This window comes from Geotrypetes seraphini, chromosome 4 (assembly GCF_902459505.1).
Source record: "Geotrypetes seraphini chromosome 4, aGeoSer1.1, whole genome shotgun sequence".
NCBI lineage: Eukaryota > Metazoa > Chordata > Amphibia > Gymnophiona > Dermophiidae > Geotrypetes > Geotrypetes seraphini.
In genome coordinates this window covers 279245764-279273601 of record NC_047087.1, presented here as the reverse complement: position 1 = coordinate 279273601, position 27838 = coordinate 279245764, and the positions used below count along the sequence as shown (strand labels likewise).

General features: G+C 45.6%; 1 protein-coding gene across 1 annotated transcript in view; it reads left to right on the top strand.

Moving 5' to 3' along the window:
• ABCC2 (ATP binding cassette subfamily C member 2) overlaps positions 1-27838 on the top strand; it is a 133853-nt gene that overhangs the window by 37209 nt on the left and 68806 nt on the right. The window contains exons 8-9 of the mRNA XM_033943489.1: positions 1988-2163; positions 5057-5234. Of these exons, the coding sequence (XP_033799380.1) occupies positions 1988-2163; positions 5057-5234 (354 nt within the window). The remainder of the gene's footprint in view (positions 1-1987; positions 2164-5056; positions 5235-27838) is intronic.

Here is a 27838-nt window from a genome sequence, read left to right as displayed (position 1 = left end):
AATTTACAAATATAACACAAATAACAACAAATTCAAAATACAAAACCCACATAACAACCATAACATAAAAGTATTGGGGAATGGATGCCATCAACATCAAATTAACCATAGCTGTTAAGCAGGAAAAGCCACCATTGTACCCATTGAGTAACGAATATACCACAATCCAGAGCACAAACCCCCCAGCTAGGTCTGTCTCCAGTGAAATAGTAGCAAAACAACCGCAAAGTCCCTGCAGCTCCCCCAGTCCCCCTTCTACCACTGAACCAACCCGTCCCAACCCCCAGATCCCCAGCCACTCTCCCACTCTCACCCCAATCAACCACATCCATACCACCCACACACAGACTCCCCTACCCCCCCCACGGAAGTCCCCCCTAGACCTCCATATTCTATACTTTTTTTTTCTATGCCCTTTGTTCCTCTGTTTGACCTCAATAAAAATGATATACAAAAAAAAAAAAAAAATAACATAAAAGTAAAAACATCAACCAGCACTTCCTGTATGGAAAAAAAAAAAAAATTTGAAGCAAATTCTATAAGTGGTCACCAAAATTAAGCAGGTAGATTGCCAGTTCTGCAATGGTAAGTCACATGAAATTCCCATAATAGACCACTAGAGTAAATTGGCAAAAACATGTCTTCATCCTTTTGAGGTAAATAAAATGTGTGTCAGATTCAAATTGATAATAATATATGCAACCTGTTTATGATACACTTTGGCCCCCAAATTCTGTATCTAGCGCCTTAAGTGGTGCACTGAAATCAGTGTGCACAGCTGATCAGCGTGAACAATTTAATTGTTTAACAAGCCTAATTGGCGCTGATAAATGGTTATTAATACCTCATAATTGATGCTAATTGGCACCAGTTAGAAGTTATGCTCACAACTTGGTATTCTATAAAGTGCTACACACCAGTTCTAGTGCGAGAATCTGAAATGGGGGAGTGACCAGGGGAAGAGAATGGGTGGATCGTAGACGTTTCTAAAACTTATGCACATTGTTACAGAATACGCCTGATGCATGCACAAATTAGGGGCAGGTGTTTAGGCCTGGTTTTTCTTGGCCTAAACGGGTGCGCCTAAAAGTTATGACACTAGCACTTATTACAATTCTATAAGGCGCTTGTACCTTTTATAGAATCATGCTAAGCGCCATTAAGAAAATGCTGAGAACACAATTATTTGTGGATGCGTTTATGTGACAAATGGGGGGAGGACATTGGTTATGCTACAGCTATTCTGCAAGATGTAAAGAACAGAGAATTATGATTCTGACATTGTAATTTTGATACTTTTTACTTTATTGAGAAATGTATAGTCATTGTGTTTGATTATAGTTTGAATTCTTGGGAGATTTAGAAACCAGCGAAGGGCCTGACATTGTACTGCAATATAGTATTATTTTAGTACTGTGAATTGTTAAAGCTTTGCTCTAACAATCATAATCCGACATACATGATGTATGTTATAATATTGTGTATGTTTTTATGGAAAATCGCTTAGATTTAAGCGGCCGACAAATTAAAAAAAGAAAATAAATTTAAAAATTCTTATCGCTGATGATTTTTTGGGGCGCCTTATATAGAATACGGCCCTACATGGGTTAACTGATCTTTGCAACAAGCAACCAATATGTAAATTGCTATCAATTGGCATGGAAAGGGCAAGATCTTAATACAGCGGGTTATTATTGTGTGTAATTAATTGCACTCCACATTATTTGCTGTGCCATTAACATTCAATAGCTAACTTTGCTCTACAAAATGCTGGGACTTCCCTGAACAGTTATTGCAGAGTTTTTGAACCCTAATATGCCATAAGTTAAGCTGTTAATATGGGTTTGGAGCAACAACTTAGCACACTTCAGTAGAGTCCTTGAAGACCTTAAGACATGAGGGTCCATGTGTAGAATTTCTTATTTGTTCAATTAAACTGGCAGAAAAAATTATCCTATTCACTGACTATTTCACATTTGGCTTGTAGGAAGAAAAACAAGAGAAAAAGAAGAAGAAAAAGACCCCAGACAAGTCTAAAGAGGATTTCACCAAGTCCTGGCTTGTGAAAACCCTGCTGAAAACGTTTTCTATGTCTCTGCTGAAAGCAGCCATTTTCAAACTTGTGTATGACTTGCTGGTGTTTGTGAACCCTCAGCTGCTGAAGTGAGTCCCACAGACATCAAAAGACATTTCCTCCAGGTCCCTCTTAGCTTGAAATGGACTTGTAAATATTTGTTAAACTGGTACCTGGATAGTCTAGAACCCATTTGCTAGTTCAAGGGAATAGTGGCCAGCTGGGATAATATCAGGTACATATTATATACACGAACTTAAGAATAGCCATACTGGGTCAGATCAATGGTTCATCCACCCCAGCATCCTGTTTCCAACGGTGACCAATCCAACTGCAAACCTTCAAAACACAGCAATTAGATTTTGTATAAGGCAGGCCGTTATCATAATGTCACAACCGTACTGAAATCACATCATTGGTTATCTGTTAAACAAAGAGTTACATATAAAATTGCTACGGGTGGATAGACTGAACAACAGGATGCAAACCATAACATTTCATGGCTACGTGCCATGCTCATTGGGCTGGTTTAATTAATGTGTTGTTTAGCTGCTGCTTGAAAAAATTTAGGGCAAACTAAGGACTCCTTTTACTAAGGTGCGTTAGGGCCTTAACGCAAGGAATAGCGTGTGCTAGACCTTAACGCCAGCATTGAGCTGGCATTATTCTAGAAGATTACCATGCGGTGTAGCACGCGGTAATTTCGTGCATGCACTAAAAATGCTAGTGTACCTTAGTAAAAGGAGCCCTATATCGCTTCCTTATCTGTTCATCTAATTCTAAGTCACAAAATGCCGAAATGCCATCCTCTCAATCTGTAGCTTGTCTCAGAAGGCATGTCAGATTGTAAATTCTAATATCAAGGCAGCCCTCAACTCTTTCTCCCTGAGGCCCTTGCATCAGGGAAAATCACAAATAATTGATTTGCATTTTCTCTTTCTACTCCACTCTTGATTAACTCCCTACTACCACAAACTTCACTGGCTACCCCTGGAAGCAAGAGTGCAATTCAAGTTTGCCTGTTTCTGTTACAAATCCATCCTTGGCTCGGCCCCCTTTTACTTGATATCCCATTTTATCCTAGACCGCCCATCCAAACTCACATGTAGAACCCACCTGTTTAGCTACCCTACCCTAAAGACCTGCCGTTACAAAAGATATCTAAACAGAACTCTTGCCTTCCAAGCAGGTCAGCACAATAACTGGCTGGCCCACATCATCTCACGCACTTCATCCTACTTAAACTTCAGGAAACTACTAAAAACTAACCTTTTCACCCGATTCACACCCTAAGACCCCTATGCCCTACCCTGGCCCCTTCTATCTCACCATGTCCTTTACGCAGATTGTCTTGACCTTCTTCCCTGTACCATTTTTTTTGCCATGATTGTAACTATCTCGCTGATTGTACCATTCTTCACCGATTGTACCACTGTTCTCTGTTTGTACCATTTTTTTCTCTGCCACCTATTTTCTCTGATTGCACCATTGTACCATTTTCGCTGTTTGTCCAGCCCTTCTTCGTTGTAAACCGCCTCGAACTACTATGGCTTTGGCGGTATATAAGAAATAAAATTATTATTATTATTATTATTATTTGATAGGCCTCAGCAATCTCTAATCTCTTTAGCATTTCCTCATATAAGAGTTCTATCCCCTTAGTCATTTTAATCGCCCTGCTATGTACCTTGTCTGATTCTGCTGTAGCTATTTTGAAATGCAGCAAAGAACGCACAACACATGGAGGCATTATGATACTCATGGCTTTACTTTCTATCCCTTTCTTAATAATTCCTAAAATTCCGTTTACTTTTTTCACCACCACCACATTCAGAGCAGTAGATTTCAATGTATCGTCCATGTTGGTACCTAGATCCTTTTTTCTGGATAGTGACACCTAGGGCTCCTTTTACTATACTGCGATAGTGGTTATAACGTGTGCTAGCCGCTAACGCCAGCATTGAGCTGGCGTTAGTGCTAGCTGCGTAGCGTGGGTTTAGCAAGCGGGGCGATTCAGTGCGCGCTACAAACGCTATCTCAGTTTAGTAAAAGGAGCCCCTAGTGTGGAACTTAGCATCATGCAACTATAACTTAAGGTATTCTTCTCTCTGTACATCTCTTTGCACTTGCCCATATTAAATTTAATTTGGATCCCCAGCCTCGCAAAGTCCTCCTGCACTTTTTCCAAGATCTTCATGGGCTTTAGCAACATTTAAGAGACAGCGGATGATATGAATGGGCCATATGGCTTTTATCTGCCATCGTTTTCCATGTTTCTATGGTTCATGAAAGAATAGTGGATGCCTGCGTGGTCAAGACAAAAATGGTGATGGAATTCAAAAAGAAGTAGGATATACACAGAAGAATCCTAACATGTGAGAGAATGAAAACCAAGCTTTCTGTGTTTCAGCTCAAAACTGCAGTGAAATGAGTTTTTGAACGTCTAAGAAGACAGAACATAAGAATTGCCGCTGCTGGATCAGGCCAGTGGTCCATCGTGCCCAGCAGTCTGCTCCTGTGGCGGCCCTTAGGTCAAAGACCAGTGCCCTAATTGAGTCTAGCCCTACTTGCGTACATTCTGGTTCAGCAGGAACTTGTCTAACTTTGTCTTGAATCCCTGGAGGGTGTTTTCCCCTATAACAGCCTCCGGAAGAGCGTTCCAGTTTTCTACCACTCTCTGGGTGAAGAAGACCTTCCTTACGTTTATACGGAATCTATCCCCTTTTAACTTTAGGCCGACATCCGCCTTGAAGAGAGAAAGAGAGAGAGAGATTAGCGCACATGCGCACTCCTACCTGTGGTGCCCTACAGCGCACGGAAAACGGAACACACGGTGGGAGTGCGCATGCGCAGTTTAGGCTTTTATTATATTAGATTTGTGGACTATATCATTTTAAATTAGAATATGGAACATACAATTGGATATCATTAGTTTACAAACAGAAATTGTTCAGCATTACGTGTTTTGTATTTATTTTACAGAATGATGGTGGAGTTTACGCAGGACAATACGGAATTTTTATGGAAAGGCTACCTCTATGCCATCCTACTGTTTGCGACTGCTTTGATTCAGTCCTTGTGCCTGCAACAGTATTTCCAGGGCTGCTTCGTGCTAGGAATGAGGGTGCGGACGGGAATCATGGCTGCTGTCTATAAGAAGGTAAGTGGAGTGCTTTCGTCTATGTATGCATGTTCAAAACGCGGTGATCAGTCTTCTAAAAAAACCTCCGTGCCCGCGACCCTGTCTCTCAGGCTCTAGCGTCGGTTCACTGATTGCCCGTAGCCAAATGTGTCTTCAAGGGTCTGATGCTAGCGTTCAAATCCTTGCACGACATGGCGGTGGGCTACTTGACGACTAAGCTTCCTCCATACATGCCGAACTGGTCCCTCCGCTCCCAGGATGAAATACACTTCAAAACACTCTCTCCCTTCAACTGAAAAACTGCAAAGCGACAGTCCTACTCTCACTTCATACTGGGCCACTGGAATCGACTGCCCCAACAGATCAGATCCCTTGAAGGACTCCTCAGTTTTAGAAGAGCAATAAAAACCTACTTCTTCACCTAAACCCCTGCCCTTGACCGATAGACTACAAAGAAATGTATATTGGTACCAGAACCAGCATGTGTCACATAAGAATAACTTGTATCATACACTGTAACGATATTTGTGTCAAATTAGGATAAAACTTGTACTGAAAACCTTGCACCGTAAGGATAACTATGGCAAATTTTAACCATCAAACTGTATTTTATGTATATTAATATTAGACCCTGAACTCTTTGAGGACAACAGGATAGAAAATGAATTAAATAAATAAATAAATCTGCAGAGGAGCTGGCAGTCTTTGTGTGAGGGCAACATATGCGTTGGTAGGATGGCGGTAGCATATGTGGCAATTAGAGGGCAATTTCCAGTTTTATTATGATTTCTGAACTCAACTTGTGTAGAATGGGCTGATGAGCACTAGGCATGAATTCTATATCAGCAATTGCTATTATACAATACAATGTCTTATATACTGCAATTTTCTGTAAGGAATCTATGGGGTTTATAATAAAATTTAGATTAAGTTCTTAAGTTACGTTGTTTACAGGAGTGTTGGATTAGGAAGGAGGGGTGACGAGTAAGAAAGTGACTATAGTGAACAGAGGCGTGTCTTCAGTTCCTTCTGGAATTCAAGGTAGCTGATGGGCTGTCTTAGGGTAAGAAAGTGAAAAGAGGCGTGTCTTCAGTTCCTTCCGGAATTCAAGGTAGCTGTTGGGCTGTCTTAGGGTAAGAAAGTGAAAAGAGGCGTGTCTTCAGTTCCTTCCGGAATTCAAGGTAGCTGATGGGCTGTCTTAGGGTAAGAAAGTGAAAAGAGGCGTGTCTTCAGTTCCTTCCGGAATTGAAGGTAGTTGATGGGCTGTCTTAGGGTAAGAAAGTGACTATAGTGAACAGAGGCGTGTCTTCAGTTCCTTCTGGAATTCAAGGTAGCTGATGGGCTGTCTTAGGGTAAGAAAGTGAAAAGAGGCGTGTCTTCAGTTCCTTCCGGAATTCAAGGTAGCTGTTGGGCTGTCTTAGGGTAAGAAAGTGAAAAGAGGCGTGTCTTCAGTTCCTTCCGGAATTCAAGGTAGCTGATGGGCTGTCTTAGGGTAAGAAAGTGAAAAGAGGCGTGTCTTCAGTTCCTTCCGGAATTGAAGGTAGTTGATGGGCTGTCTTAGGGTAAGAAAGTGACTATAGTGAACAGAGGCGTGTCTTCAGTTCCTTCTGGAATTCAAGGTAGCTGATGGGCTGTCTTAGGGTAAGAAAGTGAAAAGAGGCGTGTCTTCAGTTCCTTCTGGAATTCAAGGTAGCTGTTGGGCTGTCTTAGGGTAAGAAAGTGAAAAGAGGCGTGTCTTCAGTTCCTTCTGGAATTCAAGGTAGCTGTTGGGCTGTCTTAGGGTAAGAAAGTGAAAAGAGGCGTGTCTTCAGTTCCTTCCGGAATTCAAGGTAGCTGATGGGCTGTCTTAGGGTAAGAAAGTGAAAAGAGGCGTGTCTTCAGTTCCTTCCGGAATTCAAGGTAGCTGATGGGCTGTCTTAGGGTAAGAAAGTGAAAAGAGGCGTGTCTTCAGTTCCTTCCGGAATTGAAGGTAGTTGATGGGCTGTCTTAGGGTAAGAAAGTGACTACAGTGAAAAGAGGTGTGTCTTCAGTTTGTTCCGGAATTGAAGGTAGTTGATGGGCTGTCTTAGGGTAAGAAAGTGACTATAGTGAACAGAGGCGTGTCTTCAGTTCCTTCTGGAATTCAAGGTAGCTGATGGGCTGTCTTAGGGTAAGAAAGTGAAAAGAGGCGTGTCTTCAGTTCCTTCCGGAATTGAAGGTAGTTGATGGGCTGTCTTAGGGTAAGAAAGTGACTATAGTGAACAGAGGCGTGTCTTCAGTTCCTTCTGGAATTCAAGGTAGCTGATGGGCTGTCTTAGGGTAAGAAAGTGAAAAGAGGCGTGTCTTCAGTTCCTTCCGGAATTCAAGGTAGCTGTTGGGCTGTCTTAGGGTAAGAAAGTGAAAAGAGGCGTGTCTTCAGTTCCTTCTGGAATTCAAGGTAGCTGTTGGGCTGTCTTAGGGTAAGAAAGTGAAAAGAGGCGTGTCTTCAGTTCCTTCCGGAATTCAAGGTAGCTGATGGGCTGTCTTAGGGTAAGAAAGTGAAAAGAGGCGTGTCTTCAGTTCCTTCCGGAATTGAAGGTAGTTGATGGGCTGTCTTAGGGTAAGAAAGTGACTACAGTGAAAAGAGGTGTGTCTTCAGTTTGTTCCGGAATTGAAGGTAGTTGATGGGCTGTCTTAGGGTAAGAAAGTGCGGCGGCGGTGAAAAGGGCAAATAGGATGCTAGGAATAATTAAGAAGGGGATCACAAACAGATTGGAGAAGGTTATCATGCTGCTGTACCAGGCCATGGTACGCCCTCACTTGGAATACTGCGTCTAGCACTGGTTGCCGTACATGAAGAACGACATGGTACTACTCGAAAGGGTCCAGAGAAGAGCGACTAAAATGGTTAAGGGGTTGGAGGAGTTGCCATACCGCGAGAGATTAGAGAAACTGGGCCTCTTCTCCCTTGAAAAGAGGAGACTGAGAGGGGACATGATCGAAACATTCAAGATACTGAAGGGAATAGACTTAGTAGATAAAGACAGGTTGTTCACCCTCTCTAAGGTAGAGAGAACGAGAGGGCACTCTCTAAAGTTAAAAGGGGACAGATTCCGTACAAACGTAAGGAAGCTCTTCTTCACCCAGAGAGTGGTAGAAAACTGGAACGCTCTTCCGGAGGCTGTCGTAGGGGAAAACACCCACCAAGGATTCAAGACAAAGTTAGACAAGTTCCTGCTGAACCGGAACGTACGCAAGTAAGGCTAGTCTCAGTTAGGGCACTGGTCTTTGACCTAGGGGCTGCCGCAGGAGCGGACTGCTGGGCACAATGAACCACTGGTCTGACCCAGCAGCGGCAATTCTTTTATGTTCTTATGAAAGAAACTACAGTGAAAAGAGGCGTGTCTTCAGTTCCTTCCGGAATTCAAGGTAGCTGTTGGGCTGTCTTAGGGTAAGAAAGTGAAAAGAGGCGTGTCTTCAGTTCCTTCCGGAATTCAAGGTAGCTGATGGGCTGTCTTAGGGTAAGAAAGTGACTATAGTGAACAGAGGCGTGTCTTCAGTTCCTTCTGGAATTCAAGGTAGCTGATGGGCTGTCTTAGGGTAAGAAAGTGAAAAGAGGCGTGTCTTCAGTTCCTTCTGGAATTCAAGGTAGCTGTTGGGCTGTCTTAGGGTAAGAAAGTGAAAAGAGGCGTGTCTTCAGTTCCTTCCGGAATTGAAGGTAGTTGATGGGCTGTCTTAGGGTAAGAAAGTGACTACAGTGAAAAGAGGTGTGTCTTCAGTTTGTTCCGGAATTGAAGGTAGTTGATGGGCTGTCTTAGGGTAAGAAAGTGAAAAGAGGCGTGTCTTCAGTTCCTTCCGGAATTCAAGGTAGCTGTTGGGCTGTCTTAGGGTAAGAAAGTGAAAAGAGGCGTGTCTTCAGTTCCTTCCGGAATTGAAGGTAGTTGATGGGCTGTCTTAGGGTAAGAAAGTGACTATAATGAACAGAGGCGTGTCTTCAGTTCCTTCTGGAATTCAAGGTAGCTGATGGGCTGTCTTAGGGTAAGAAAGTGAAAAGAGGCGTGTCTTCAGTTCCTTCTGGAATTCAAGGTAGCTGTTGGGCTGTCTTAGGGTAAGAAAGTGAAAAGAGGCGTGTCTTCAGTTCCTTCCGGAATTCAAGGTAGCTGATGGGCTGTCTTAGGGTAAGAAAGTGAAAAGAGGCGTGTCTTCAGTTCCTTCCGGAATTCAAGGTAGCTGATGGGCTGTCTTAGGGTAAGAAAGTGAAAAGAGGCGTGTCTTCAGTTCCTTCCGGAATTGAAGGTAGTTGATGGGCTGTCTTAGGGTAAGAAAGTGACTACAGTGAAAAGAGGTGTGTCTTCAGTTTGTTCCGGAATTGAAGGTAGTTGATGGGCTGTCTTAGGGTAAGAAAGTGAAAAGAGGCGTGTCTTCAGTTCCTTCCGGAATTGAAGGTAGTTGATGGGCTGTCTTAGGGTAAGAAAGTGCGGCGGCGGTGAAAAGGGCAAATAGGATGCTAGGAATAATTAAGAAGGGGATCACAAACAGATTGGAGAAGGTTATCATGCTGCTGTACCAGGCCATGGTACGCCCTCACCTGGAATACTGCGTCTAGCACTGGTTGCCGTACATGAAGAACGACATGGTACTACTCGAAAGGGTCCAGAGAAGAGCGACTAAAATGGTTAAGGGGTTGGAGGAGTTGCCATACCGCGAGAGATTAGAGAAACTGGGCCTCTTCTCCCTTGAAAAGAGGAGACTGAGAGGGGACATGATCGAAACATTCAAGATACTGAAGGGAATAGACTTAGTAGATAAAGACAGGTTGTTCACCCTCTCTAAGGTAGAGAGAACGAGAGGGCACTCTCTAAAGTTGAAAGGGGACAGATTCCGTACAAACGTAAGGAAGCTCTTCTTCACCCAGAGAGTGGTAGAAAACTGGAACGCTCTTCCGGAGGCTGTCGTAGGGGAAAACACCCACCAAGGATTCAAGACAAAGTTAGACAAGTTCCTGCTGAACCGGAACGTACGCAAGTAAGGCTAGTCTCAGTTAGGGCACTGGTCTTTGACCTAGGGGCTGCCGCAGGAGCGGACTGCTGGGCACAATGAACCACTGGTCTGACCCAGCAGCGGCAATTCTTTTATGTTCTTATGAAAGAAACTACAGTGAAAAGAGGCGTGTCTTCAGTTCCTTCCGGAATTCAAGGTAGCTGTTGGGCTGTCTTAGGGTAAGAAAGTGAAAAGAGGCGTGTCTTCAGTTCCTTCCGGAATTCAAGGTAGCTGATGGGCTGTCTTAGGGTAAGAAAGTGAAAAGAGGCGTGTCTTCAGTTCCTTCCGGAATTGAAGGTAGTTGATGGGCTGTCTTAGGGTAAGAAAGTGACTATAGTGAACAGAGGCGTGTCTTCAGTTCCTTCTGGAATTCAAGGTAGCTGATGGGCTGTCTTAGGGTAAGAAAGTGAAAAGAGGCGTGTCTTCAGTTCCTTCTGGAATTCAAGGTAGCTGTTGGGCTGTCTTAGGGTAAGAAAGTGAAAAGAGGCGTGTCTTCAGTTCCTTCCGGAATTCAAGGTAGCTGATGGGCTGTCTTAGGGTAAGAAAGTGAAAAGAGGCGTGTCTTCAGTTCCTTCCGGAATTGAAGGTAGTTGATGGGCTGTCTTAGGGTAAGAAAGTGAAAAGAGGCGTGTCTTCAGTTCCTTCTGGAATTCAAGGTAGCTGTTGGGCTGTCTTAGGGTAAGAAAGTGAAAAGAGGCGTGTCTTCAGTTCCTTCCGGAATTCAGTGTAGCTGATGGGCTGTCTTAGGGTAAGAAAGTGAAAAGAGGCGTGTCTTCAGTTCCTTCCGGAATTCAAGGTAGCTGATGGGCTGTCTTAGGGTAAGAAAGTGAAAAGAGGCGTGTCTTCAGTTCCTTCCGGAATTGAAGGTAGTTGATGGGCTGTCTTAGGGTAAGAAAGTGACTACAGTGAAAAGAGGTGTGTCTTCAGTTTGTTCCGGAATTGAAGGTAGTTGATGGGCTGTCTTAGGGTAAGAAAGTGCGGCGGCGGTGAAAAGGGCAAATAGGATGCTAGGAATAATTAAGAAGGGGATCACAAACAGATTGGAGAAGGTTATCATGCTGCTGTACCAGGCCATGGTACGCCCTCACCTGGAATACTGCGTCTAGCACTGGTTGCCGTACATGAAGAACGACATGGTACTACTCGAAAGGGTCCAGAGAAGAGCGACTAAAATGGTTAAGGGGTTGGAGGAGTTGCCATACCGCGAGAGATTAGAGAAACTGGGCCTCTTCTCCCTTGAAAAGAGGAGACTGAGAGGGGACATGATCGAAACATTCAAGATACTGAAGGGAATAGACTTAGTAGATAAAGACAGGTTGTTCACCCTCTCTAAGGTAGAGAGAACGAGAGGGCACTCTCTAAAGTTGAAAGGGGACAGATTCCGTACAAACGTAAGGAAGCTCTTCTTCACCCAGAGAGTGGTAGAAAACTGGAACGCTCTTCCGGAGGCTGTCGTAGGGGAAAACACCCACCAAGGATTCAAGACAAAGTTAGACAAGTTCCTGCTGAACCGGAACGTACGCAAGTAAGGCTAGTCTCAGTTAGGGCACTGGTCTTTGACCTAGGGGCTGCCGCAGGAGCGGACTGCTGGGCACAATGAACCACTGGTCTGACCCAGCAGCGGCAATTCTTTTATGTTCTTATGAAAGAAACTACAGTGAAAAGAGGCGTGTCTTCAGTTCCTTCCGGAATTCAAGGTAGCTGTTGGGCTGTCTTAGGGTAAGAAAGTGAAAAGAGGCGTGTCTTCAGTTCCTTCCGGAATTCAAGGTAGCTGATGGGCTGTCTTAGGGTAAGAAAGTGACTATAGTGAACAGAGGCGTGTCTTCAGTTCCTTCTGGAATTCAAGGTAGCTGATGGGCTGTCTTAGGGTAAGAAAGTGAAAAGAGGCGTGTCTTCAGTTCCTTCTGGAATTCAAGGTAGCTGTTGGGCTGTCTTAGGGTAAGAAAGTGAAAAGAGGCGTGTCTTCAGTTCCTTCCGGAATTCAAGGTAGCTGATGGGCTGTCTTAGGGTAAGAAAGTGAAAAGAGGCGTGTCTTCAGTTCCTTCCGGAATTGAAGGTAGTTGATGGGCTGTCTTAGGGTAAGAAAGTGAAAAGAGGCGTGTCTTCAGTTCCTTCCGGAATTCAAGGTAGCTGATGGGCTGTCTTAGGGTAAGAAAGTGAAAAGAGGCGTGTCTTCAGTTCCTTCCGGAATTGAAGGTAGTTGATGGGCTGTCTTAGGGTAAGAAAGTGACTACAGTGAAAAGAGGTGTGTCTTCAGTTTGTTCCGGAATTGAAGGTAGTTGATGGGCTGTCTTAGGGTAAGAAAGTGACTACAGTGAAAAGAGGTGTGTCTTCAGTTTGTTCCGGAATTGAAGGTAGTTGATGGGCTGTCTTAGGGTAAGAAAGTGACTATAGTGAACAGAGGCGTGTCTTCAGTTCCTTCTGGAATTCAAGGTAGCTGATGGGCTGTCTTAGGGTAAGAAAGTGAAAAGAGGCGTGTCTTCAGTTCCTTCTGGAATTCAAGGTAGCTGTTGGGCTGTCTTAGGGTAAGAAAGTGAAAAGAGGCGTGTCTTCAGTTCCTTCCGGAATTCAAGGTAGCTGTTGGGCTGTCTTAGGGTAAGAAAGTGAAAAGAGGCGTGTCTTCAGTTCCTTCCGGAATTCAAGGTAGCTGATGGGCTGTCTTAGGGTAAGAAAGTGAAAAGAGGCGTGTCTTCAGTTCCTTCCGGAATTGAAGGTAGTTGATGGGCTGTCTTAGGGTAAGAAAGTGACTATAGTGAACAGAGGCGTGTCTTCAGTTCCTTCTGGAATTCAAGGTAGCTGATGGGCTGTCTTAGGGTAAGAAAGTGAAAAGAGGCGTGTCTTCAGTTCCTTCTGGAATTCAAGGTAGCTGTTGGGCTGTCTTAGGGTAAGAAAGTGAAAAGAGGCGTGTCTTCAGTTCCTTCCGGAATTCAAGGTAGCTGATGGGCTGTCTTAGGGTAAGAAAGTGAAAAGAGGCGTGTCTTCAGTTCCTTCCGGAATTGAAGGTAGTTGATGGGCTGTCTTAGGGTAAGAAAGTGACTACAGTGAAAAGAGGTGTGTCTTCAGTTTGTTCCGGAATTGAAGGTAGTTGATGGGCTGTCTTAGGGTAAGAAAGTGCGGCGGCGGTGAAAAGGGCAAATAGGATGCTAGGAATAATTAAGAAGGGGATCACAAACAGATTGGAGAAGGTTATCATGCTGCTGTACCAGGCCATGGTACGCCCTCACCTGGAATACTGCGTCTAGCACTGGTTGCCGTACATGAAGAACGACATGGTACTACTCGAAAGGGTCCAGAGAAGAGCGACTAAAATGGTTAAGGGGTTGGAGGAGTTGCCATACCGCGAGAGATTAGAGAAACTGGGCCTCTTCTCCCTTGAAAAGAGGAGACTGAGAGGGGACATGATCGAAACATTCAAGATACTGAAGGGAATAGACTTAGTAGATAAAGACAGGTTGTTCACCCTCTCTAAGGTAGAGAGAACGAGAGGGCACTCTCTAAAGTTGAAAGGGGACAGATTCCGTACAAACGTAAGGAAGCTCTTCTTCACCCAGAGAGTGGTAGAAAACTGGAACGCTCTTCCGGAGGCTGTCGTAGGGGAAAACACCCACCAAGGATTCAAGACAAAGTTAGACAAGTTCCTGCTGAACCGGAACGTACGCAAGTAAGGCTAGTCTCAGTTAGGGCACTGGTCTTTGACCTAGGGGCTGCCGCAGGAGCGGACTGCTGGGCACAATGAACCACTGGTCTGACCCAGCAGCGGCAATTCTTTTATGTTCTTATGAAAGAAACTACAGTGAAAAGAGGCGTGTCTTCAGTTCCTTCCGGAATTCAAGGTAGCTGATGGGCTGTCTTAGGGTAAGAAAGTGAAAAGAGGCGTGTCTTCAGTTCCTTCCGGAATTCAAGGTAGCTGATGGGCTGTCTTAGGGTAAGAAAGTGAAAAGAGGCGTGTCTTCAGTTCCTTCCGGAATTGAAGGTAGTTGATGGGCTGTCTTAGGGTAAGAAAGTGACTATAGTGAACAGAGGCGTGTCTTCAGTTCCTTCTGGAATTCAAGGTAGCTGATGGGCTGTCTTAGGGTAAGAAAGTGAAAAGAGGCGTGTCTTCAGTTCCTTCTGGAATTCAAGGTAGCTGATGGGCTGTCTTAGGGTAAGAAAGTGAAAAGAGGCGTGTCTTCAGTTCCTTCTGGAAATCAAGGTAGCTGTTGGGCTGTCTTAGGGTAAGAAAGTGAAAAGAGGCGTGTCTTCAGTTCCTTCTGGAATTCAAGGTAGCTGTTGGGCTGTCTTAGGGTAAGAAAGTGAAAAGAGGCGTGTCTTCAGTTCCTTCCGGAATTCAAGGTAGCTGATGGGCTGTCTTAGGGTAAGAAAGTGAAAAGAGGCGTGTCTTCAGTTCCTTCCGGAATTGAAGGTAGTTGATGGGCTGTCTTAGGGTAAGAAAGTGACTACAGTGAAAAGAGGTGTGTCTTCAGTTTGTTCCGGAATTGAAGGTAGTTGATGGGCTGTCTTAGGGTAAGAAAGTGCGGCGGCGGTGAAAAGGGCAAATAGGATGCTAGGAATAATTAAGAAGGGGATCACAAACAGATTGGAGAAGGTTATCATGCTGCTGTACCAGGCCATGGTACGCCCTCACCTGGAATACTGCGTCTAGCACTGGTTGCCGTACATGAAGAACGACATGGTACTACTCGAAAGGGTCCAGAGAAGAGCGACTAAAATGGTTAAGGGGTTGGAGGAGTTGCCATACCGCGAGAGATTAGAGAAACTGGGCCTCTTCTCCCTTGAAAAGAGGAGACTGAGAGGGGACATGATCGAAACATTCAAGATACTGAAGGGAATAGACTTAGTAGATAAAGACAGGTTGTTCACCCTCTCTAAGGTAGAGAGAACGAGAGGGCACTCTCTAAAGTTGAAAGGGGACAGATTCCGTACAAACGTAAGGAAGCTCTTCTTCACCCAGAGAGTGGTAGAAAACTGGAACGCTCTTCCGGAGGCTGTCGTAGGGGAAAACACCCACCAAGGATTCAAGACAAAGTTAGACAAGTTCCTGCTGAACCGGAACGTACGCAAGTAAGGCTAGTCTCAGTTAGGGCACTGGTCTTTGACCTAGGGGCTGCCGCAGGAGCGGACTGCTGGGCACAATGAACCACTGGTCTGACCCAGCAGCGGCAATTCTTTTATGTTCTTATGAAAGAAACTACAGTGAAAAGAGGCGTGTCTTCAGTTCCTTCCGGAATTCAAGGTAGCTGTTGGGCTGTCTTAGGGTAAGAAAGTGAAAAGAGGCGTGTCTTCAGTTCCTTCCGGAATTCAAGGTAGCTGATGGGCTGTCTTAGGGTAAGAAAGTGAAAAGAGGCGTGTCTTCAGTTCCTTCCGGAATTGAAGGTAGTTGATGGGCTGTCTTAGGGTAAGAAAGTGACTATAGTGAACAGAGGCGTGTCTTCAGTTCCTTCTGGAATTCAAGGTAGCTGATGGGCTGTCTTAGGGTAAGAAAGTGAAAAGAGGCGTGTCTTCAGTTCCTTCCGGAATTCAAGGTAGCTGATGGGCTGTCTTAGGGTAAGAAAGTGAAAAGAGGCGTGTCTTCAGTTCCTTCCGGAATTCAAGGTAGCTGTTGGGCTGTCTTAGGGTAAGAAAGTGAAAAGAGGCGTGTCTTCAGTTCCTTCCGGAATTCAAGGTAGCTGATGGGCTGTCTTAGGGTAAGAAAGTGAAAAGAGGCGTGTCTTCAGTTCCTTCCGGAATTCAAGGTAGCTGATGGGCTGTCTTAGGGTAAGAAAGTGACTATAGTGAACAGAGGCGTGTCTTCAGTTCCTTCTGGAATTCAAGGTAGCTGATGGGCTGTCTTAGGGTAAGAAAGTGAAAAGAGGCGTGTCTTCAGTTCCTTCTGGAATTCAAGGTAGCTGTTGGGCTGTCTTAGGGTAAGAAAGTGAAAAGAGGCGTGTCTTCAGTTCCTTCCGGAATTCAAGGTAGCTGATGGGCTGTCTTAGGGTAAGAAAGTGAAAAGAGGCGTGTCTTCAGTTCCTTCTGGAATTCAAGGTAGCTGTTGGGCTGTCTTAGGGTAAGAAAGTGAAAAGAGGCGTGTCTTCAGTTCCTTCCGGAATTCAAGGTAGCTGATGGGCTGTCTTAGGGTAAGAAAGTGAAAAGAGGCGTGTCTTCAGTTCCTTCCGGAATTGAAGGTAGTTGATGGGCTGTCTTAGGGTAAGAAAGTGACTACAGTGAAAAGAGGTGTGTCTTCAGTTTGTTCCGGAATTGAAGGTAGTTGATGGGCTGTCTTAGGGTAAGAAAGTGCGGCGGCGGTGAAAAGGGCAAATAGGATGCTAGGAATAATTAAGAAGGGGATCACAAACAGATTGGAGAAGGTTATCATGCTGCTGTACCAGGCCATGGTACGCCCTCACCTGGAATACTGCGTCTAGCACTGGTTGCCGTACATGAAGAACGACATGGTACTACTCGAAAGGGTCCAGAGAAGAGCGACTAAAATGGTTAAGGGTTGGAGGAGTTGCCATACCGCGAGAGATTAGAGAAACTGGGCCTCTTCTCCCTTGAAAAGAGGAGACTGAGAGGGGACATGATCGAAACATTCAAGATACTGAAGGGAATAGACTTAGTAGATAAAGACAGGTTGTTCACCCTCTCTAAGGTAGAGAGAACGAGAGGGCACTCTCTAAAGTTGAAAGGGGACAGATTCCGTACAAACGTAAGGAAGCTCTTCTTCACCCAGAGAGTGGTAGAAAACTGGAACGCTCTTCCGGAGGCTGTCGTAGGGGAAAACACCCACCAAGGATTCAAGACAAAGTTAGACAAGTTCCTGCTGAACCGGAACGTACGCAAGTAAGGCTAGTCTCAGTTAGGGCACTGGTCTTTGACCTAGGGGCTGCCGCAGGAGCGGACTGCTGGGCACAATGAACCACTGGTCTGACCCAGCAGCGGCAATTCTTTTATGTTCTTATGAAAGAAACTACAGTGAAAAGAGGCGTGTCTTCAGTTCCTTCCGGAATTCAAGGTAGCTGTTGGGCTGTCTTAGGGTAAGAAAGTGAAAAGAGGCGTGTCTTCAGTTCCTTCCGGAATTCAAGGTAGCTGATGGGCTGTCTTAGGGTAAGAAAGTGAAAAGAGGCGTGTCTTCAGTTCCTTCCGGAATTGAAGGTAGTTGATGGGCTGTCTTAGGGTAAGAAAGTGACTATAGTGAACAGAGGCGTGTCTTCAGTTCCTTCTGGAATTCAAGGTAGCTGATGGGCTGTCTTAGGGTAAGAAAGTGAAAAGAGGCGTGTCTTCAGTTCCTTCCGGAATTGAAGGTAGTTGATGGGCTGTCTTAGGGTAAGAAAGTGACTATAGTGAACAGAGGCGTGTCTTCAGTTCCTTCTGGAATTCAAGGTAGCTGATGGGCTGTCTTAGGGTAAGAAAGTGAAAAGAGGCGTGTCTTCAGTTCCTTCTGGAATTCAAGGTAGCTGTTGGGCTGTCTTAGGGTAAGAAAGTGAAAAGAGGCGTGTCTTCAGTTCCTTCCGGAATTCAAGGTAGCTGATGGGCTGTCTTAGGGTAAGAAAGTGAAAAGAGGCGTGTCTTCAGTTCCTTCCGGAATTGAAGGTAGTTGATGGGCTGTCTTAGGGTAAGAAAGTGACTACAGTGAAAAGAGGTGTGTCTTCAGTTTGTTCCGGAATTGAAGGTAGTTGATGGGCTGTCATAGGGTAAGAAAGTGCGGCGGCGGTGAAAAGGGCAAATAGGATGCTAGGAATAATTAAGAAGGGGATCACAAACAGATTGGAGAAGGTTATCATGCTGCTGTACCAGGCCATGGTACGCCCTCACCTGGAATACTGCGTCTAGCACTGGTTGCCGTACATGAAGAACGACATGGTACTACTCGAAAGGGTCCAGAGAAGAGCGACTAAAATGGTTAAGGGGTTGGAGGAGTTGCCATACCGCGAGAGATTAGAGAAACTGGGCCTCTTCTCCCTTGAAAAGAGGAGACTGAGAGGGGACATGATCGAAACATTCAAGATACTGAAGGGAATAGACTTAGTAGATAAAGACAGGTTGTTCACCCTCTCTAAGGTAGAGAGAACGAGAGGGCACTCTCTAAAGTTAAAAGGGGACAGATTCCGTACAAACGTAAGGAAGCTCTTCTTCACCCAGAGAGTGGTAGAAAACTGGAACGCTCTTCCGGAGGCTGTCGTAGGGGAAAACACCCACCAAGGATTCAAGACAAAGTTAGACAAGTTCCTGCTGAACCGGAACGTACGCAAGTAAGGCTAGTCTCAGTTAGGGCACTGGTCTTTGACCTAGGGGCTGCCGCAGGAGCGGACTGCTGGGCACAATGAACCACTGGTCTGACCCAGCAGCGGCAATTCTTTTATGTTCTTATGAAAGAAACTACAGTGAAAAGAGGCGTGTCTTCAGTTCCTTCCGGAATTCAAGGTAGCTGTTGGGCTGTCTTAGGGTAAGAAAGTGAAAAGAGGCGTGTCTTCAGTTCCTTCCGGAATTCAAGGTAGCTGATGGGCTGTCTTAGGGTAAGAAAGTGACTATAGTGAACAGAGGCGTGTCTTCAGTTCCTTCTGGAATTCAAGGTAGCTGATGGGCTGTCTTAGGGTAAGAAAGTGAAAAGAGGCGTGTCTTCAGTTCCTTCTGGAATTCAAGGTAGCTGTTGGGCTGTCTTAGGGTAAGAAAGTGAAAAGAGGCGTGTCTTCAGTTCCTTCCGGAATTGAAGGTAGTTGATGGGCTGTCTTAGGGTAAGAAAGTGACTACAGTGAAAAGAGGTGTGTCTTCAGTTTGTTCCGGAATTGAAGGTAGTTGATGGGCTGTCTTAGGGTAAGAAAGTGAAAAGAGGCGTGTCTTCAGTTCCTTCCGGAATTCAAGGTAGCTGTTGGGCTGTCTTAGGGTAAGAAAGTGAAAAGAGGCGTGTCTTCAGTTCCTTCCAGAATTCAAGGTAGCTGTTGGGCTGTCTTAGGGTAAGAAAGTGAAAAGAGGCGTGTCTTCAGTTCCTTCCGGAATTGAAGGTAGTTGATGGGCTGTCTTAGGGTAAGAAAGTGACTATAATGAACAGAGGCGTGTCTTCAGTTCCTTCTGGAATTCAAGGTAGCTGATGGGCTGTCTTAGGGTAAGAAAGTGAAAAGAGGCGTGTCTTCAGTTCCTTCTGGAATTCAAGGTAGCTGTTGGGCTGTCTTAGGGTAAGAAAGTGAAAAGAGGCGTGTCTTCAGTTCCTTCCGGAATTCAAGGTAGCTGATGGGCTGTCTTAGGGTAAGAAAGTGAAAAGAGGCGTGTCTTCAGTTCCTTCCGGAATTCAAGGTAGCTGATGGGCTGTCTTAGGGTAAGAAAGTGAAAAGAGGCGTGTCTTCAGTTCCTTCCGGAATTGAAGGTAGTTGATGGGCTGTCTTAGGGTAAGAAAGTGACTACAGTGAAAAGAGGTGTGTCTTCAGTTTGTTCCGGAATTGAAGGTAGTTGATGGGCTGTCTTAGGGTAAGAAAGTGAAAAGAGGCGTGTCTTCAGTTCCTTCCGGAATTGAAGGTAGTTGATGGGCTGTCTTAGGGTAAGAAAGTGCGGCGGCGGTGAAAAGGGCAAATAGGATGCTAGGAATAATTAAGAAGGGGATCACAAACAGATTGGAGAAGGTTATCATGCTGCTGTACCAGGCCATGGTACGCCCTCACCTGGAATACTGCGTCTAGCACTGGTTGCCGTACATGAAGAACGACATGGTACTACTCGAAAGGGTCCAGAGAAGAGCGACTAAAATGGTTAAGGGGTTGGAGGAGTTGCCATACCGCGAGAGATTAGAGAAACTGGGCCTCTTCTCCCTTGAAAAGAGGAGACTGAGAGGGGACATGATCGAAACATTCAAGATACTGAAGGGAATAGACTTAGTAGATAAAGACAGGTTGTTCACCCTCTCTAAGGTAGAGAGAACGAGAGGGCACTCTCTAAAGTTGAAAGGGGACAGATTCCGTACAAACGTAAGGAAGCTCTTCTTCACCCAGAGAGTGGTAGAAAACTGGAACGCTCTTCCGGAGGCTGTCGTAGGGGAAAACACCCACCAAGGATTCAAGACAAAGTTAGACAAGTTCCTGCTGAACCGGAACGTACGCAAGTAAGGCTAGTCTCAGTTAGGGCACTGGTCTTTGACCTAGGGGCTGCCGCAGGAGCGGACTGCTGGGCACAATGAACCACTGGTCTGACCCAGCAGCGGCAATTCTTTTATGTTCTTATGAAAGAAACTACAGTGAAAAGAGGCGTGTCTTCAGTTCCTTCCGGAATTCAAGGTAGCTGTTGGGCTGTCTTAGGGTAAGAAAGTGAAAAGAGGCGTGTCTTCAGTTCCTTCCGGAATTCAAGGTAGCTGATGGGCTGTCTTAGGGTAAGAAAGTGAAAAGAGGCGTGTCTTCAGTTCCTTCCGGAATTGAAGGTAGTTGATGGGCTGTCTTAGGGTAAGAAAGTGACTATAGTGAACAGAGGCGTGTCTTCAGTTCCTTCTGGAATTCAAGGTAGCTGATGGGCTGTCTTAGGGTAAGAAAGTGAAAAGAGGCGTGTCTTCAGTTCCTTCTGGAATTCAAGGTAGCTGATGGGCTGTCTTAGGGTAAGAAAGTGAAAAGAGGCGTGTCTTCAGTTCCTTCCGGAATTCAAGGTAGCTGATGGGCTGTCTTAGGGTAAGAAAGTGAAAAGAGGCGTGTCTTCAGTTCCTTCCGGAATTGAAGGTAGTTGATGGGCTGTCTTAGGGTAAGAAAGTGAAAAGAGGCGTGTCTTCAGTTCCTTCTGGAATTCAAGGTAGCTGTTGGGCTGTCTTAGGGTAAGAAAGTGAAAAGAGGCGTGTCTTCAGTTCCTTCCGGAATTCAAGGTAGCTGATGGGCTGTCTTAGGGTAAGAAAGTGAAAAGAGGCGTGTCTTCAGTTCCTTCCGGAATTCAAGGTAGCTGATGGGCTGTCTTAGGGTAAGAAAGTGAAAAGAGGCGTGTCTTCAGTTCCTTCCGGAATTGAAGGTAGTTGATGGGCTGTCTTAGGGTAAGAAAGTGACTACAGTGAAAAGAGGTGTGTCTTCAGTTTGTTCCGGAATTGAAGGTAGTTGATGGGCTGTCTTAGGGTAAGAAAGTGCGGCGGCGGTGAAAAGGGCAAATAGGTTGCTAGGAATAATTAAGAAGGGGATCACAAACAGATTGGAGAAGGTTATCATGCTGCTGTACCAGGCCATGGTACGCCCTCACCTGGAATACTGCGTCTAGCACTGGTTGCCGTACATGAAGAACGACATGGTACTACTCGAAAGGGTCCAGAGAAGAGCGACTAAAATGGTTAAGGGGTTGGAGGAGTTGCCATACCGCGAGAGATTAGAGAAACTGGGCCTCTTCTCCCTTGAAAAGAGGAGACTGAGAGGGGACATGATCGAAACATTCAAGATACTGAAGGGAATAGACTTAGTAGATAAAGACAGGTTGTTCACCCTCTCTAAGGTAGAGAGAACGAGAGGGCACTCTCTAAAGTTGAAAGGGGACAGATTCCGTACAAACGTAAGGAAGCTCTTCTTCACCCAGAGAGTGGTAGAAAACTGGAACGCTCTTCCGGAGGCTGTCGTAGGGGAAAACACCCACCAAGGATTCAAGACAAAGTTAGACAAGTTCCTGCTGAACCGGAACGTACGCAAGTAAGGCTAGTCTCAGTTAGGGCACTGGTCTTTGACCTAGGGGCTGCCGCAGGAGCGGACTGCTGGGCACAATGAACCACTGGTCTGACCCAGCAGCGGCAATTCTTTTATGTTCTTATGAAAGAAACTACAGTGAAAAGAGGCGTGTCTTCAGTTCCTTCCGGAATTCAAGGTAGCTGTTGGGCTGTCTTAGGGTAAGAAAGTGAAAAGAGGCGTGTCTTCAGTTCCTTCCGGAATTCAAGGTAGCTGATGGGCTGTCTTAGGGTAAGAAAGTGACTATAGTGAACAGAGGCGTGTCTTCAGTTCCTTCTGGAATTCAAGGTAGCTGATGGGCTGTCTTAGGGTAAGAAAGTGAAAAGAGGCGTGTCTTCAGTTCCTTCTGGAATTCAAGGTAGCTGTTGGGCTGTCTTAGGGTAAGAAAGTGAAAAGAGGCGTGTCTTCAGTTCCTTCCGGAATTCAAGGTAGCTGATGGGCTGTCTTAGGGTAAGAAAGTGAAAAGAGGCGTGTCTTCAGTTCCTTCCGGAATTGAAGGTAGTTGATGGGCTGTCTTAGGGTAAGAAAGTGAAAAGAGGCGTGTCTTCAGTTCCTTCCGGAATTCAAGGTAGCTGATGGGCTGTCTTAGGGTAAGAAAGTGAAAAGAGGCGTGTCTTCAGTTCCTTCCGGAATTGAAGGTAGTTGATGGGCTGTCTTAGGGTAAGAAAGTGACTACAGTGAAAAGAGGTGTGTCTTCAGTTTGTTCCGGAATTGAAGGTAGTTGATGGGCTGTCTTAGGGTAAGAAAGTGACTACAGTGAAAAGAGGTGTGTCTTCAGTTTGTTCCGGAATTGAAGGTAGTTGATGGGCTGTCTTAGGGTAAGAAAGTGACTATAGTGAACAGAGGCGTGTCTTCAGTTCCTTCTGGAATTCAAGGTAGCTGATGGGCTGTCTTAGGGTAAGAAAGTGAAAAGAGGCGTGTCTTCAGTTCCTTCTGGAATTCAAGGTAGCTGTTGGGCTGTCTTAGGGTAAGAAAGTGAAAAGAGGCGTGTCTTCAGTTCCTTCCGGAATTCAAGGTAGCTGTTGGGCTGTCTTAGGGTAAGAAAGTGAAAAGAGGCGTGTCTTCAGTTCCTTCTGGAATTCAAGGTAGCTGATGGGCTGTCTTAGGGTAAGAAAGTGAAAAGAGGCGTGTCTTCAGTTCCTTCCGGAATTGAAGGTAGTTGATGGGCTGTCTTAGGGTAAGAAAGTGACTATAGTGAACAGAGGCGTGTCTTCAGTTCCTTCTGGAATTCAAGGTAGCTGATGGGCTGTCTTAGGGTAAGAAAGTGAAAAGAGGCGTGTCTTCAGTTCCTTCTGGAATTCAAGGTAGCTGTTGGGCTGTCTTAGGGTAAGAAAGTGAAAAGAGGCGTGTCTTCAGTTCCTTCCGGAATTCAAGGTAGCTGATGGGCTGTCTTAGGGTAAGAAAGTGAAAAGAGGCGTGTCTTCAGTTCCTTCCGGAATTGAAGGTAGTTGATGGGCTGTCTTAGGGTAAGAAAGTGACTACAGTGAAAAGAGGTGTGTCTTCAGTTTGTTCCGGAATTGAAGGTAGTTGATGGGCTGTCTTAGGGTAAGAAAGTGCGGCGGCGGTGAAAAGGGCAAATAGGATGCTAGGAATAATTAAGAAGGGGATCACAAACAGATTGGAGAAGGTTATCATGCTGCTGTACCAGGCCATGGTACGCCCTCACCTGGAATACTGCGTCTAGCACTGGTTGCCGTACATGAAGAACGACATGGTACTACTCGAAAGGGTCCAGAGAAGAGCGACTAAAATGGTTAAGGGGTTGGAGGAGTTGCCATACCGCGAGAGATTAGAGAAACTGGGCCTCTTCTCCCTTGAAAAGAGGAGACTGAGAGGGGACATGATCGAAACATTCAAGATACTGAAGGGAATAGACTTAGTAGATAAAGACAGGTTGTTCACCCTCTCTAAGGTAGAGAGAACGAGAGGGCACTCTCTAAAGTTGAAAGGGGACAGATTCCGTACAAACGTAAGGAAGCTCTTCTTCACCCAGAGAGTGGTAGAAAACTGGAACGCTCTTCCGGAGGCTGTCGTAGGGGAAAACACCCACCAAGGATTCAAGACAAAGTTAGACAAGTTCCTGCTGAACCGGAACGTACGCAAGTAAGGCTAGTCTCAGTTAGGGCACTGGTCTTTGACCTAGGGGCTGCCGCAGGAGCGGACTGCTGGGCACAATGAACCACTGGTCTGACCCAGCAGCGGCAATTCTTTTATGTTCTTATGAAAGAAACTACAGTGAAAAGAGGCGTGTCTTCAGTTCCTTCCGGAATTCAAGGTAGCTGTTGGGCTGTCTTAGGGTAAGAAAGTGAAAAGAGGCGTGTCTTCAGTTCCTTCCGGAATTCAAGGTAGCTGATGGGCTGTCTTAGGGTAAGAAAGTGAAAAGAGGCGTGTCTTCAGTTCCTTCCGGAATTGAAGGTAGTTGATGGGCTGTCTTAGGGTAAGAAAGTGACTATAGTGAACAGAGGCGTGTCTTCAGTTCCTTCTGGAATTCAAGGTAGCTGATGGGCTGTCTTAGGGTAAGAAAGTGAAAAGAGGCGTGTCTTCAGTTCCTTCCGGAATTCAAGGTAGCTGTTGGGCTGTCTTAGGGTAAGAAAGTGAAAAGAGGCGTGTCTTCAGTTCCTTCTGGAATTCAAGGTAGCTGTTGGGCTGTCTTAGGGTAAGAAAGTGAAAAGAGGCGTGTCTTCAGTTCCTTCCGGAATTCAAGGTAGCTGATGGGCTGTCTTAGGGTAAGAAAGTGACTACAGTGAAAAGAGGTGTGTCTTCAGTTTGTTCCGGAATTGAAGGTAGTTGATGGGCTGTCTTAGGGTAAGAAAGTGCGGCGGCGGTGAAAAGGGCAAATAGGATGCTAGGAATAATTAAGAAGGGGATCACAAACAGATTGGAGAAGGTTATCATGCTGCTGTACCAGGCCATGGTACGCCCTCACCTGGAATACTGCGTCTAGCACTGGTTGCCGTACATGAAGAACGACATGGTACTACTCGAAAGGGTCCAGAGAAGAGCGACTAAAATGGTTAAGGGGTTGGAGGAGTTGCCATACCGCGAGAGATTAGAGAAACTGGGCCTCTTCTCCCTTGAAAAGAGGAGACTGAGAGGGGACATGATCGAAACATTCAAGATACTGAAGGGAATAGACTTAGTAGATAAAGACAGGTTGTTCACCCTCTCTAAGGTAGAGAGAACGAGAGGGCACTCTCTAAAGTTGAAAGGGGACAGATTCCGTACAAACGTAAGGAAGCTCTTCTTCACCCAGAGAGTGGTAGAAAACTGGAACGCTCTTCCGGAGGCTGTCGTAGGGGAAAACACCCACCAAGGATTCAAGACAAAGTTAGACAAGTTCCTGCTGAACCGGAACGTACGCAAGTAAGGCTAGTCTCAGTTAGGGCACTGGTCTTTGACCTAGGGGCTGCCGCAGGAGCGGACTGCTGGGCACAATGAACCACTGGTCTGACCCAGCAGCGGCAATTCTTTTATGTTCTTATGAAAGAAACTACAGTGAAAAGAGGCGTGTCTTCAGTTCCTTCCGGAATTCAAGGTAGCTGTTGGGCTGTCTTAGGGTAAGAAAGTGAAAAGAGGCGTGTCTTCAGTTCCTTCCGGAATTCAAGGTAGCTGATGGGCTGTCTTAGGGTAAGAAAGTGAAAAGAGGCGTGTCTTCAGTTCCTTCCGGAATTGAAGGTAGTTGATGGGCTGTCTTAGGGTAAGAAAGTGACTATAGTGAACAGAGGCGTGTCTTCAGTTCCTTCTGGAATTCAAGGTAGCTGATGGGCTGTCTTAGGGTAAGAAAGTGAAAAGAGGCGTGTCTTCAGTTCCTTCTGGAATTCAAGGTAGCTGTTGGGCTGTCTTAGGGTAAGAAAGTGAAAAGAGGCGTGTCTTCAGTTCCTTCCGGAATTCAAGGTAGCTGATGGGCTGTCTTAGGGTAAGAAAGTGAAAAGAGGCGTGTCTTCAGTTCCTTCCGGAATTCAAGGTAGCTGATGGGCTGTCTTAGGGTAAGAAAGTGAAAAGAGGCGTGTCTTCAGTTCCTTCCGGAATTGAAGGTAGTTGATGGGCTGTCTTAGGGTAAGAAAGTGACTACAGTGAAAAGAGGTGTGTCTTCAGTTTGTTCCGGAATTGAAGGTAGTTGATGGGCTGTCTTAGGGTAAGAAAGTGCGGCGGCGGTGAAAAGGGCAAATAGGATGCTAGGAATAATTAAGAAGGGGATCACAAACAGATTGGAGAAGGTTATCATGCTGCTGTACCAGGCCATGGTACGCCCTCACCTGGAATACTGCGTCTAGCACTGGTTGCCGTACATGAAGAACGACATGGTACTACTCGAAAGGGTCCAGAGAAGAGCGACTAAAATGGTTAAGGGGTTGGAGGAGTTGCCATACCGCGAGAGATTAGAGAAACTGGGCCTCTTCTCCCTTGAAAAGAGGAGACTGAGAGGGGACATGATCGAAACATTCAAGATACTGAAGGGAATAGACTTAGTAGATAAAGACAGGTTGTTCACCCTCTCTAAGGTAGAGAGAACGAGAGGGCACTCTCTAAAGTTGAAAGGGGACAGATTCCGTACAAACGTAAGGAAGCTCTTCTTCACCCAGAGAGTGGTAGAAAACTGGAACGCTCTTCCGGAGGCTGTCGTAGGGGAAAACACCCACCAAGGATTCAAGACAAAGTTAGACAAGTTCCTGCTGAACCGGAACGTACGCAAGTAAGGCTAGTCTCAGTTAGGGCACTGGTCTTTGACCTAGGGGCTGCCGCAGGAGCGGACTGCTGGGCACAATGAACCACTGGTCTGACCCAGCAGCGGCAATTCTTTTATGTTCTTATGAAAGAAACTACAGTGAAAAGAGGCGTGTCTTCAGTTCCTTCCGGAATTCAAGGTAGCTGTTGGGCTGTCTTAGGGTAAGAAAGTGAAAAGAGGCGTGTCTTCAGTTCCTTCCGGAATTCAAGGTAGCTGATGGGCTGTCTTAGGGTAAGAAAGTGAAAAGAGGCGTGTCTTCAGTTCCTTCCGGAATTGAAGGTAGTTGATGGGCTGTCTTAGGGTAAGAAAGTGACTATAGTGAACAGAGGCGTGTCTTCAGTTCCTTCTGGAATTCAAGGTAGCTGATGGGCTGTCTTAGGGTAAGAAAGTGAAAAGAGGCGTGTCTTCAGTTCCTTCTGGAATTCAAGGTAGCTGTTGGGCTGTCTTAGGGTAAGAAAGTGAAAAGAGGCGTGTCTTCAGTTCCTTCCGGAATTCAAGGTAGCTGATGGGCTGTCTTAGGGTAAGAAAGTGAAAAGAGGCGTGTCTTCAGTTCCTTCCGGAATTCAAGGTAGCTGATGGGCTGTCTTAGGGTAAGAAAGTGAAAAGAGGCGTGTCTTCAGTTCCTTCCGGAATTGAAGGTAGTTGATGGGCTGTCTTAGGGTAAGAAAGTGACTACAGTGAAAAGAGGTGTGTCTTCAGTTTGTTCCGGAATTGAAGGTAGTTGATGGGCTGTCTTAGGGTAAGAAAGTGAAAAGAGGCGTGTCTTCAGTTTGTTCCGGAATTGAAGGTAGTTGATGGGCTGTCTTAGGGTAAGAAAGTGAAAAGAGGCGTGTCTTCAGTTCCTTCCGGAATTCAAGGTAGCTGTTGGGCTGTCTTAGGGTAAGAAAGTGAAAAGAGGCGTGTCTTCAGTTCCTTCTGGAATTCAAGGTAGCTGTTGGGCTGTCTTAGGGTAAGAAAGTGAAAAGAGGCGTGTCTTCAGTTCTTTCCGGAATTCAAGGTAGCTGATGGGCTGTCTTAGGGTAAGAAAGTGACTACAGTGAAAAGAGGTGTGTCTTCAGTTTGTTCCGGAATTGAAGGTAGTTGATGGGCTGTCTTAGGGTAAGAAAGTGCGGCGGCGGTGAAAAGGGCAAATAGGATGCTAGGAATAATTAAGAAGGGGATCACAAACAGATTGGAGAAGGTTATCATGCTGCTGTACCAGGCCATGGTACGCCCTCACCTGGAATACTGCGTCTAGCACTGGTTGCCGTACATGAAGA